Source organism: Lepisma saccharinum, chromosome 1, assembly GCF_977018435.1.
Source record: "Lepisma saccharinum chromosome 1, izLepSacc3.1, whole genome shotgun sequence".
Classification (NCBI taxonomy): Eukaryota; Metazoa; Arthropoda; class Insecta; order Zygentoma; family Lepismatidae; genus Lepisma; species Lepisma saccharinum.
The window spans coordinates 99999508-100013068 of record NC_139229.1 but is presented as its reverse complement, the minus strand read 5'-3'; the positions used below and the strand labels follow the sequence as shown (position 1 = coordinate 100013068).

Genomic DNA, 13561 nt, shown 5'->3' with positions numbered 1-13561 from the left:
AGCAGGTTCTGTGACATACTGCGAATGGTTTGTCATTCTTGTTAGCAGAATATGATACCGCTATCCACCCACTTCCGTACAGAGATATCAACATCCACCCATTTCCTTACAGAGATATCAACATCCACCCATTTCCTTTTGATATTGCGAATGGAAAATGAAACTTGTCGAATACACTGACAGTGTTTGTTCTGACATCTTATAGAAGCCATCAAGAATATGGAGAGAGAGAACTTTGTAAGTATTCCAAGTAAATAATTAACATAATCATTTTTTATATATATTCAATATATGCTTATTATTTCCATTTATTCAAAATACATATATGGATCAGAAAAAACAGTGTTACTCTGCACACATGTCAACTTATATACATTACATATATAGAAATAACGAAAATTGAATAAGATGATTAGTGTGTTAGCATTGTTAGTTTTTAGTTATCCAATTTTCGTTTTTTCAAAATCTCTAGCATCCTCTTCTCCATTTCACCTTCTGTACCCCCCATTTTATCTATACCACTCTGCTTCCGCACACCTTTGAAAACTTCCATCAGTTCAAAACACACTTTCATGCTGAAGTGGGATGGTACATAGGTAGCTTTTCTTATATTTTCAATAAATCCCTCGAACACCGGACTTGTTTGTTTTTTGTCGAATATGTACGTGAACAGCTTGACGAGGTTGTCCAGCCTAACCTCCATATCCTTGCACACCTCTTCCAGATTTTCCAACAACTCTCCAGTTAAACCATTCTCCTCGCAAAAATCTACAAAGCACGCAATCTGCTTCTCAGTCTGCTTCGCATGGGTCTTGCTCCATAGATTCCTTCTCTCACCTCCACGTTCAGCTTCATTTTTCACATTCGCGTGTAGGAGGTCAAATTCGAACGGTAGGGATGCCATCTGGAAATAAGAAACAAAAAGTAAGACATATGTTTTTGTTTTCAGGAAAAAATTTTCACCATGGGCACCATGATGAAAACACAGTTCATATTAATGCAGATGTTCGGTGTGATGACGGGTACGGAAGAGACGTTTCTCAGAAAGATAAGGAATATATCGGCGAAATATGACAGGATAAATCAGCAAAACAGAAATTTCTTCAAGCAAAAAATAGACGCCATGAGGGGACAGTTGGACCAGATGGAAGAGGAGCTGGACCGGAGATTCGGTACTCATGATATGCAGAACGAGATTCTGGACGAGTGCCGTACCCACCAAACAGGGTAAATACCATATTTTGTAATACAATATTTTTGACACGTCTATTATATTGGAATACATTTTTTCTGGAATTCTCAAATTATAATTTCTTATACACGCATATTTACAATTTTTCGATTAAAATATCTGATAATTCCCGATTCACACATAGAAACATACTTTCCTATACTTCAAAAGTTCTTATAAATTTAAACATTTTAATCATTACTAATTCGTTCTATATATTTATATGCATTTTCTCACGAAATATTTCTATCTATTTACAGGTTCGATACTCTCCGAAAAAGACATGTAAGACGTTACCAGCATCTAGTATCAGGGAAAAGTTTAAGACGAAAACAAACTTCTTCATCTTCCACAACAGTAAACCCCCCACCCCCTCTGTCCCGAATACCTACGTCTCCGTCACCTTTCGACCGTTCCAAACCTTCTACCTCTACTACTCACACTGTTGCTACAGAACCCATGCCTATCGAACCTGCAGCTCTTCCACAAATTCCCCCTCCGAGTTCTGCTCTATTTTTCGCACGCCTGTCCTCCCCCCTGATACCGAATGCTGGTAAGTCTACTACTTCACTATCTTCGGGTGGAAATAACCTCCAACCGGAGATAGTGGAGATACTTTCCGGAGAAGAAGAAGAAGCTCAACAGGTATAAGTACCGAATCTCCGGTGAGTTTTCTGTTTTTATATTCTATCGCTTCTAACTTTGTATTCATAGCTCATTTTAAATATATATGTACACGTTTATTACTATTTTGAAATATCGATCTTTTTTCATTTTACCCTCAGTTTCGGAAATTATACCCTACTCCGGAATACAGAAAAAAACAATATGCTTTCTCACCTTTCACTCTTCGTCAATTTCTGAGATGTCCGTCTCTTCTATGATATCTGGGTACCGCCGTGTCGGTGGGGTTCTACTTCCGGAAAACTGTTCCTCCACTTTGTATATGCTGGAAAGAAAAATGAATATTCTTTTTAGTCCACTTATTGTCGGATCGTTACCGTACTCCAGTAATTCCGCAGGATCCAAAACATGGCCGTTCACACCCATTACCGTGCCTATCGAGCCGTTTAACATTATACCGGTGTGGAACCATTTGAAAATCTCGTTCAACGTTAATACAGAGTCTCGGTACCTTTTTCGAAACATCTGCATTAACGTTGAAACGTCACAGTAATCAACTATCATGTAGGTATAGATATATAAGGGGTTAGACACAACATTCTTCAGAATATTCTGTTTCCTCCTCCTTGAATGTTTACCGTCATCATCGATACGTTTTCCTCTACAGCGTTTTAGTTTCTCGTATACATGATGGGCGGCATTTTTTCCTCCCAACTACGTCGAAATTCTGCTTCGCTAATACAACTACCCTCATACCATTTCTCTTCCGTACTCCCACCTGGACGTATCGATGATTCCGGTAAACTTTCAGGAGCAGGTACGTCACTACTACAATCCGAAACTGGTTCAGCTGGGGATAATTTTCCAATCACCCCACCGAAAAACGTTAACACCCAGGACACCAAACCCATCATACTTACCTTCGAATACCAGTTCTATCGCTTCCTCCGGTAACAACTATCTCCAATGATGTACACAGCTGAAGATGTCTGGTGAATAGTGAAATTCAAACACAACGGAACTTTTTATATACCTACCTACCCCTCCTCTTCCTCGCTGATAACTTCTCCCTGAAGTTCCTTGCGCATCCTCTCGCGCAGAGCGTCGAGTGCCCACGTACCTCGTCGATCCTCCTCCTCCCCCGGTATCGCATACACATCCACCTCTTCGGAGAAACGTACTTTTTTCTTTTCTTTCCTTCCGTTCTCCATCCAGCAAATAAACAGTATCACATTTTCTCTATCTTTGCATTTACAGTCCCAACCGCAATCAGCACATGTTCCTACACAAATAGCATTTGTCTCCACTAAACAGATAACCAACGCCCCTAAAAACCAATTAGACACATCCGCTATTTTTGCCCGCTCTCCATTCCGCCGCCTACTAACGTATCCTGCACACAATCATACCTTATCAACGTTCCCACAAAGTTCTACACGCCCATTCCAAGAAACATCCGACATGTCCTAACACGTGTTCCACAATCTCTCCATATCGCTTCAACATCCCAACACATTTCCTTTCCAACTCCTTTATCTTCTCAACCGTCGACGCTTATCAACTTCAACAGTCATTTACGCCCCCCAACCGAAACGGAAACCCATATCACCATTCCCAGAAAACTAACCGTAATCACCTCCTCAACAGGAAAGCCCAACCCATATCAACATTCCCAGAAAACAGTCACCTCATCATTAACAACAGGAAACCATCTTATCAATTCCCCCACCGACTTTTCCTCCTCCCCCAACAACCAATCAAAACACTCCTCACAAAATAAACACAACCCATTCAATGACGTCACACCAATCAAATCCCTCCTAACAAAATAAACCCCACCCATTTATGACGTCATCACTCAAAACCAACACCCTTGCTTGCCCACACTGCTTGGTCATCAATTGATCTTTGATCGATCTTTTCCAATCAATTGATTTATCGGACTCTACGCGGGTGCATAACTACTGGGAAATCGAGTGGGCAGAGCGAAGTAGTACACGCTGCTGCGAAGGCTGATAACTGCAGTCGCTACCCCCTCCACGGAATCCCATTCATTCCCTCTTACGTGTCCATTGGTGCAGCCGTTTCGCGTCACTGCTTGCGCAGAGACTTGTTTTCGTTCGCTTGCTCCAGAGATCAGGACAAAGTATAGCTATGCACAGTGGCGGCGATTAGGGGGGTAACTGCCCCCCCGCACTATGCTAAACCTTATATACAAATTGAAATATACTGTCTTTGCCCCCCAGTTTTGGCACCTTGCCACCCTGGTTTTCGAATCCAATCGCCGCCACTGGCTATGCAGATAGTTCACGTAGTGATATTTTCTTCTTGAAGATCACTTTATGCTCAGATGGGCCAAATCGAACAATTAGAACTATTTATTCTAACGCACGAACTAGGTATTTCAGAAGGGAAGTGTGAACTTGAAGGTCTTGAAGAACTCCTTGATATTACTTTTTTGTCCATCCCAGGGTGCCTACTCACCAGGAATTCCGGGGATTATACGTGCATTCTGCGTAAATGTTTCTCCGTAGACGTGAAAAATTGCAACTTTTATTCATCCAAATCCCATTGAATTTATACATATTTATAAATACCCTGAGGAAGGATACTGTTGTTCCTGTCGAAATCTGAACAGGACGACTACATGTAGTAGGTCCGTCTTCGTCAACAACGTTTGACCGTCCTTGCGATAATTTAGCGACTCAGTTGTGCACCGCACCGCTTTAGCGACAAACACTTACTTCTCACCGAAAACTAGAAACATTTCCTTATGAGTATTCCTTGCAGGAACTCCTTTTGTCCGCAAATACACAAAACAGTGCGCTGCTCTTCTACCTTCCTCGAGCACGGTCGCCATTTTAAAACTAAGCTGCTCATGCGTGCGTCTGCTATCTAGCGACTGCTAACGGAATATTATCAAGCTGGATTGTGCTGCCACCTAATGATTTTTTAAGAAAGTACTCAGTACTATTCTCAACTATCCCACGTCAGTTTGTGACCTATTTACTGACTTCCTCTCGTAATATTGTTGACTCTAAAGGAACTTTGTTCTTTGAGGCAAATTTGTTTCTAGAGCTTGCTTTATGTAGTGGTGTATGAAGAAAATTAAAATTCGAACTTAGATTGGTAATTCATCTTCCTGGAAGTTTCTTGACAAGTTTTTAAAAATATTTCTCAACACTTCTGAAATCTGTTTCCAGTCATAAATCCAAGCAATACAGGGGAAATTCTTCATCCATCTCTTTGCCCTAACTCTGTAAGGAGGCGAGGGGAGGCGGTGCACGGAAGTTTATTTTGTTCTTTAACACATATATCCGTGAGATGTTTTGAAATTAGTCTGCACTTTATCATCTTAGTTTTTTTACTTACTGCGTCCAATGTTACATCGTTACACTTGTACCTTTGTGGTCACGTAGATACCGAAGTATTGTCTGGTTCAGGAATAAGCTGATTAAGATTTTCAACAGGTTGTGTTAGAACTCTGAAAGATACGTTTCATACGGATATTGAAGATGTTGCACAGCTTCCTGGGGCATCGTGATGTAATAGTTATCAATGCTGTCAACTTCTGATTCATGGGTTTTCATGTAGATTCACACAGTCTCTTTTTAATATTATCGCGTGCTACAAAGCCAGAGGTCATAAGTTCGAAGCCTGATTATCTCATAGATATTTCGCATCTTCATACATTTCACTAATTCCTCGCTTATCGAAGGATTATTCGTGAATTTACTGTACGCGATGTCATAAGTGCAAAAGAATTAAAGCCGGCTCCCGTGGCGGAGCGGTTATCACATCGCACTACGACGCCAGGGGTCCCGGGTTCGAATCCCGGCCTGCGCATGGATGTTGTGTGTGTCCATTCATCAATTTCATTCTATCATGGCTCATGATAGATGATAGCCAAAAGTGGCACAAGAAGCGAAGTAAAATAAAGCAAATCAATCGATCAAAAGTATTAAACGCGAAGGGAGGATTGCAAAAAACTTAAACGCGTATAACGGAGGGGAATAGAAGTGAGATTATTAAACGTGAAGAATTAAGCGCGAAAGAATTCAAAACGAAGGAATATTGGTGGAATAATTAAATGCGAAGGAATATTCGTGAAATTATTAAACGAAGTTATAAGTGCGAAAGAATTAAATGATCACGAACGTGTAGGTATTAAAACAAAAAGGATTAACTGCTAGGAGATAATCGCGAAATGATCAAAAGCGAAGATGAATAAGGGCGAAAATTTCTCCCTCACTAAGCTCCCTTCGTTCTCGTTCTGGCTACCCAATCCAACCGTAAATTCCATTTCTGAATTTCTCCACGTGCTTAACCGAGTCTGACAGAAGCTTATCACCATCGGCACAAAAGTCCCGGAAATAGACGCACGATCCCTGGCTCCCTCCTTTATGGGGGGCCACATAAAGCGCCCTGGTCGTCCCCTGTCAACCACAGAGGGAGAGCTTCCCCCGTTCTGGAATCCGTCCAGACCATAAGATCACTCACTTTCAACGTTCACGATATGGATATCAGAAAAAGGCGTTTCTGAAAATGGCAAATTCCAGTGTTGCCAGAAACTTGCATTTTATCACTCCTTGCTAATGTGTCGCTCAAAGAATATCAAATTAAAGTCATCAAGCAGTGTTATATATACATTTACTTAAACCTTGCTTACCGGAGGGGGCTGTCAGGCGCACATCATCTTGTTTTTCGATTTTCCAAATTTGAATATTTTTATAAAAAAATTAATATAAATTACATTTTTCCCTAGGGTTTTCTCCAAGTTTCTGTATAACCTTTGTTCAGAAAGTCATAAATAGGAAGCAATAACGTCGTAGCCTTGCAAAGAAGGGGTCCCGGGTTCGTGGAGGTACATTGCACACTGATTCAGATCCCACTTTAAACTGTAGGTTCAGTCCCCATTAATCTATCTGTGCATAAAGTAGACTGAAAACACCAAATCAAACAAACATAGGAGGCAAAATTCACATAGTGGGCCTATTCGACCCGCCCTTGCGATGTGTGTTCCGACATGACAATCATCCCTGTAACATTGTACAATTGGTTGGTAATGGTGGTATTTTTTTAATTATTATAATTACTGTATAACTGTACGTATGAAAGGTAAAAAAGGTAAAGTTTTCGTGCATATATCACTGTGCCATGAAGGCACTTTTATAGTATAACTGTACGTACAAAAACAAGAAAGCATTGGTGATGCAACATAAATGTGTTTTTTTTTTTAGGGTTTATGAATGATAAAATCTGACTGTGACACTCGTCAGTAATTGCTTATTATTTTTTTTATTAATGATAGTAATTTTTGTAATACTTGTAAACAGCCAAGGGGATCGGTGATTCAATAACAAAATTGTTTCGTCTTGAATTTTAGTGATAAAAAATGTATGGCCCCCTACCCCCCCCCTCTCTCTCTCTCAAAACACACACACACAGACATAGGTAAGTAAGTTTCTTGTACAGTGGGATCCATGAGTATTACCGTATAAACTGTCCATCACCATGCTCGTGCACTTTGTTTGACCCAATAGGAGCTTCAAGAATTAAAAGAAAACTCAGAACAAGCTGTTGACAACTTCTGCAGCAGGATACGAGAGTACTGCGCACCATCGAAGAAAGTGCGTTCCAGCAGGCGTTCCAAAATTGGAAGAAACTATGGCAACGGTGTATTGACGCTGGAAGGGAGTACTTTGAAGGGGATAGTGGTTGAAAGTATGTATCATGAACAATAAAGCAAGAACAGCAAAAGTTCGGTATTTTTTTTAACACACCTCATACATAAAAATCCATCGCTTAAAAGTGCATAGCATGTAAGAGAAAAATTAATCAAAATATTCATGGACAATTTGCACGGTAATACTCATGGATCCCACTGTACGGCACGGGTAAGCTAGGGTTTTAACCAGAGATCAGAAGTTTATGATTTAAGATCCTCTGGACCTTGGTCGACGCTCGCCAAGCTGTTTTTTTTTTTTAAATTTCCTCTCCTTTCGAGAAACCGATAAGATATTTTACATTCTGAAGAAATACAGGTGATTAGAGTCCATTTCTAGAACATTCACGTGAATCTTCGTGTGGTTTGCTTTCGCTATTGTGTAGATATTCGCAATCGTTTTAATAAGCTTACGTAGTCACTAAACTATTGCAAGATGCCCTTCTCTACTAAAATAGGCACTACATGTAAATGTCGAGTCGTCCGTGGATCGGTGGCTAGCGCACCGGGCAATGGGAGCGCGTCTGCCGGCAAACAGGATGCAACATCCGCGTAACTGGAACTCCTAGCTATGTAATGAAATAAGCTCGTACAATTGCATTGACAGTTACAATTAAAATGAGCACGTACCTTGTTACAAGAGGTGTTGGAGATGTCCTCCTGCATCCATACATTTACGACATTTTTAAAGGAAATTTTCACTAACATGTATCAGCTGCTTTCCGAAATTTCTTCAATTCTCCTGATTTATTCTTTCAATTATTCTAATGTATGGCTTCAGGTTTAAAAGCTTGGCAGTTCGCCACGCAGACGTCATGGAGATGTGTGTTTCTTGTGCATGGAGCCGGAGTTTCTCCTTACTGTCAGTAAGCACACGCCGTTTCCCCCTTAGCTTCTTATGAAGAACAGACCCTGTTTCCCCAAATTTGTTCACAAGTTTTCGAACGCTGTCTCTTTGTGGAGCAGGGATATCTGGAAATTCTGCTGCAAAACATCTTCTAACTTCCATACAGGAATTCGTAATGTAAGAGTCGTACATAGAAATTCGTTGTTTCAAATTGTACGTATAGCGTGCCATTATTAGACTGCAGAAAATCACCAGTAATACGTAAAATAAAACAAAACAATCTAAAACACTTTTTAAACACCTTGACGCTTCACAAACACGTGCAAACTGGACACCAGCTATCTGGATACTGAAGCACTGATGCGTTCAGTGCCAAAGTCAGCGTACAGCTGTGGATCTAAATGCCGGGAGACGCGCTCTCATTGCCCAGAACAGTGTCCGCCGCTCCACGGACGACTTGACAGTGAAAAGTACTGTAGAGATTTTATTGTCAAATTGTGTTGTCCTAAAACTCATGAATCTATTTTTTTTTAAAGTATTGAAAATATCAATGACCAGAATAATTCATTTCCTTTGGGGAATTAACTTATAAGATTTTAATGTGATTTTACTAGTGAATTTGTATTTATTTAAATGTTCAGATAGTCTTTTATCGTCAATTTATTAGTGAAATCTGTAGAGAGCATACAATCAACCCATTCATAAGTTTTAAAGTTAATATTCAAATTATGTTACTGCTTTTACGAACGTACGATTTAATTCTCTGCGTTAGTATAAACCTTATTGAAAACATTGAAAGTGGTCTGATCGTAAGCAAGTATTATATTGTTGTTACTAAGTCAGTACAGTACAAATACATGAAGGTGTGTCCTACAAAAGTACATTGAAAAATATAATGTGAATATATCAGAGAGGTTTTACCTGCTTGAAGTGACAGAACAAAAATGTATTGAAAATGACTTGTCAAATGATGAATGGAAATATGTAGTGGGCTAAGTGCAAAAAAAGAAATGTTGGGAGATCGAAATTTTCTTCACTGCATATTTAAAGTCCTGATTACCTTTGTCAGGGTTTTTTAAAGAGAATTTCAGTCTCAGGAAAAACTCTCGTTCGTTCAGTTCAAAATACGAATATCCATACTATATGGAGGGGATTTAAATATCAACTTTGAAACGTACCGTGTACAGGCGTCGTTGTTGTACGAGTATGTTGTTCACTTTTGTTATGTTCAAACCCAGTTTGTATTTTTTGTACATTAGATGTTGTAACTTGTTGACAATTACCGGAAAACATAACTTGCTGCAATCCCAAGAATAAGTAATATACACCATAGGCGTGCGCACGGGGGAACAAGGATGGGCGATTGCCCCCCCCCCCCCAACCCTAATCATGGACGTCCGCAGATTTTTTTCCATGGAGGAACAAGCATGGTATTTTTTCCATGGGGCATAATACTCCGACAATAGTGTTGCCTCCTCAAAAAACACCACTTAAATTTGAAATTATCGCATTAATGTAAATTACTATGACTGAAATTAAATTATACGTGTGAAATATATACTTTTAGGTTGACATTCGATTTCTAAGGAAGAGGTGTTGTCATTCTGCTCCCATCCCCTTCCAGACGTCTTTGTCCCTGCATTATTAAACTTTCACCTAGAAATTTAGTGTAGAGGAATCTTATCGCCGTTATTAAACGATATTATACTATTATTGCCCTCCCCAACCTTGGATGGAAATCAATTCTAGGGGGGCAAACATTGAGGTAAGAGAAAGCAAGACTAATAGAATCTATGAGTAGCAGGGCAAAAATATACTCAAGATGGTATTTGTTTTCACGTCTTTCTTGCATTATTTCTTCCAGACGGCCAATAGTACCTGCTGGGGGAACATAGGGGCAATCGCCCCCCTTGATATTAAATTTTGTACAAATTAAAAATTCATTTCCTAAAATTTTCTTGCTCGCTTCGCTCGTAATGTCAGCTTTTCTTACAGTTTGGTCAATGTCAAGTTCAGAGCCGTAGCTAGGGAGTTGGTCCTGGGTGCCGAAATGAAAAAATTGTAAAAGAATGAAATGGCGGCCCATGAATTTTTTTGTGCCATATTAATATTGTTTTCAGTTTGCAAATTTGGATCTAAAATTTTTCATGCTCGCTTCACTCCCAAGTTTTATTGTTTTCTGTAATGCATTGTAAATTGCCAGAGACAGAGAAGTTATAACTACCAAGTACTTCAGGCTCTTGCTGCTAAACAGTTTTGCTTAAATGCATGAACACAATTGTTTGGAGGAATATGAGCGGAGCACATTTCAGAGACAATTTATTTATTTATTATGGTGCCTCTATGTTGCTGCATTAGGCCATGTATATATAAAATGTATGTATAGTGAGAAAAAATGAGGTTTTTCTTTTTCATCAAGGCTTTGCCCCCCCCCCCTAATCAGAGGGTCTGCGCACGCCTATGTTATACACTGTTTTTAATATTTTTTTTTTCTATTCATTGTTCTTATTGCTTATCGGAAAGCGATGAACCATACATACAACTGAGCGAGATTGAGTCCAAACGAACTCGTCACGTGATTGGAGGAAGGGGAATCTTTTAAAATTATGCCAGCAGATATGCAACAAAATTACGATGTGTACCGTACATAAATGTAAAGATGAGATTTCGGAGAATTTGTCGATATACACATTTCTTACAGAGGATAAGGTAAAGAATAACTGGAGTAAGCACATCGTATTTTTAAAGAATCACTAGTCAACAAGATTTTGCTTATCATTGTTTTGTGATGAATTCTTATAGATTTCGACTTACTAAACACGAATCCGGCAACGATTTTGTCGAAGTATCAACATTTTGAAAGATATTAGCATGTTTTGTTCTCTCGCACTGCTGGCTTAGCCACAGCAATATGGGTTTATTTACTCTTACAGTCGCTATATGGAAGCACAGTTGCTGTTGATTTTAACTCGTATGAAGGTTCAAAACTTCCCCTTCATGTCTACATCGTCTGTGTGGTTTATCTAGTTGTTTTTGTTTTTTTATCGGTGCGTAAATTTCAAGAGTACAAGCGCCCATCTGAATTCCTACTTTGGCCTTGCGGTTGTGTGTTTCAAGGTTGTTTTCTCGCCACCATGTCTACTACTTCAGTCTAGGTGTGTGTTAATCTGCATTAAGTTCATTGCTTTGTTATGGAACAGCATGTCAGCGGGTCGGAAGTGCAAATTACATGCAGACTCGTTCTGTAATGTATGTGGATACTATATTGGGCAAAAGCAAGTTAAACATGTCACTGTGCAAGGGACACAATTTTGTGAAGCCTATAAAGCGTACTTTGGAATGGCTCTTGGTGATCTGGAGAAACCATGGGCTCCACATGTTTCGTGTGATAACTGCAGGTCGACGCTGGAACATTGGTTCCGTGGCTGCAGGAAAGGCATGTCGTTTGCGATTCCGCGAGTGTGGAGGGAATCTACAAATCATCATGATGATTGATACTTTTGCATGATCGACCTGACACATTTCAAGCGAGGGAAGAACAGGTGTCAGCTACAATACCCTGACATACCATCCTCCCGAGCATCTGTTCCTCACAGTGAAGATCTTCCTATACCATCGCCTCCAATCCAAACCACGTTTGCGGAAGAAGGCAGTGATTTGGACAGGTCTTGTGACCCTGTTACTGATTATTAGGATAGCAAGAAACCCCATTTACTGAACCAGAAAGAGCTATGACTTTATTAGAGACCTGAATTTACCAAAAAATAAGACTCATCTTTTAGCTTCACGGCTGAAGGAGTGGAACTTGCTACTTCCTTCCTGTAGAATAACAAAATACAGAAAGAGACACCAGGAGTTTTCGTGTTTTTTTGCTGTGGAAGAGTCGATGTGCTACTGTTCTGATATAAGTGGTCTCTTTAGTGCAATTCGCTTTCATTACGAACAAAAACAATGGCGTTTATTCATGGACAGTTCCAAAAGTAGTCTGAAGACAGTTCTTTTACTGGGAACCAGGGACGTAAGGACATTCAATTCATGGAAAGCAGATACCAGGGAAGATGGGACTGTGCCATGATGGGTGATTACATTTGGGGATTAGTTCGTGACGAAGGGGAAGGGAGTGTTTCCCACAAAATACAACGAACAACAAATATTCACTTTTGAGCATGTTGTCACATAAGATGAACTAAATTAAGGGACTGATGTGTAATATTAATGTATTCTGTTCATTTCATTGTATTGCTTTAGCTATTTTTCATAGTTATACTGTTCGTTATATACGTAATATACTGGGTACTGCCTGTACTGCGTTTGCAATTTTATGTTTTTCTACATAATACATATGACATATAGGCTACATATTGCACTTTGAATAAAAAATAATAAACGACCCATATCATCCGACAGCAAAACCAATGTCATATTCGTGTTCAGCGGGTCAAAATTATGAAAATAAAACTGAAAAATAAACATAAGCAGAAAGTTCATGAAAATTTGTAGACCAGTGATATAGATCCATCCCGATTCCTAAGCTCAAGTGCAGTGATGGCTGCTGGGAGTCCCGCAGTCTCACGTGACCTCAGTGGCGCTACCTATTGGCTGCGATTTCCGGATCGGATATCGGCTACATGCACCCAAACCATGATACGTTGTTACGTGTACCAACTACTGCAGTCAGGATTCACAAGTTTTGTACAGTACAAGGGAATTGGTAAATATATTTGAATGTAGTGTGAATTTTGAACTTTGTTGCGCTGTTTGTGGGTCTTGTGAGTTCCAAGCAGTACCAATGTCATTAATAAAGTTATGGATTTTTCTGTTTACTCTGAAGTATACATTCAGAAGGAGACTATAGCGGTCAATCTATTTCATTTCAGACGCTAGCCACTACGCCCATTATGTATTCAACACAATCTCGAATAACCAGGACGGGAAGATAAGTTTTGAGGTAAGTCGTATTTTTTATTCACTCCTTCCTTCATATGTTCATTGGTTTCATATGTTATCATATAGTTTTCTTGATAATATTAACAATAATTGCACTTGAAATGAAAATGTTATGTGAAGTGCTCTCATGCCATACAATGAGCTGATTGCAGAGGTCCCGGGTTCGATTTCAATTTGTTATTTGTAA

General features: G+C 39.6%; 1 protein-coding gene across 3 annotated transcripts in view; it reads left to right on the top strand.

The window, feature by feature from the left end:
• The window catches only part of LOC145998777 (A-type potassium channel modulatory protein KCNIP2-like), a 759206-nt gene that overhangs the window by 679371 nt on the left and 66274 nt on the right, over positions 1-13561 (top strand). For all 3 annotated transcript variants that reach the window (XM_083135364.1, XM_083135382.1, XM_083135373.1), the window contains exon 4: positions 13305-13375. In XM_083135364.1, the coding sequence (XP_082991490.1) occupies positions 13305-13375 (71 nt within the window). The remainder of the gene's footprint in view (positions 1-13304; positions 13376-13561) is intronic.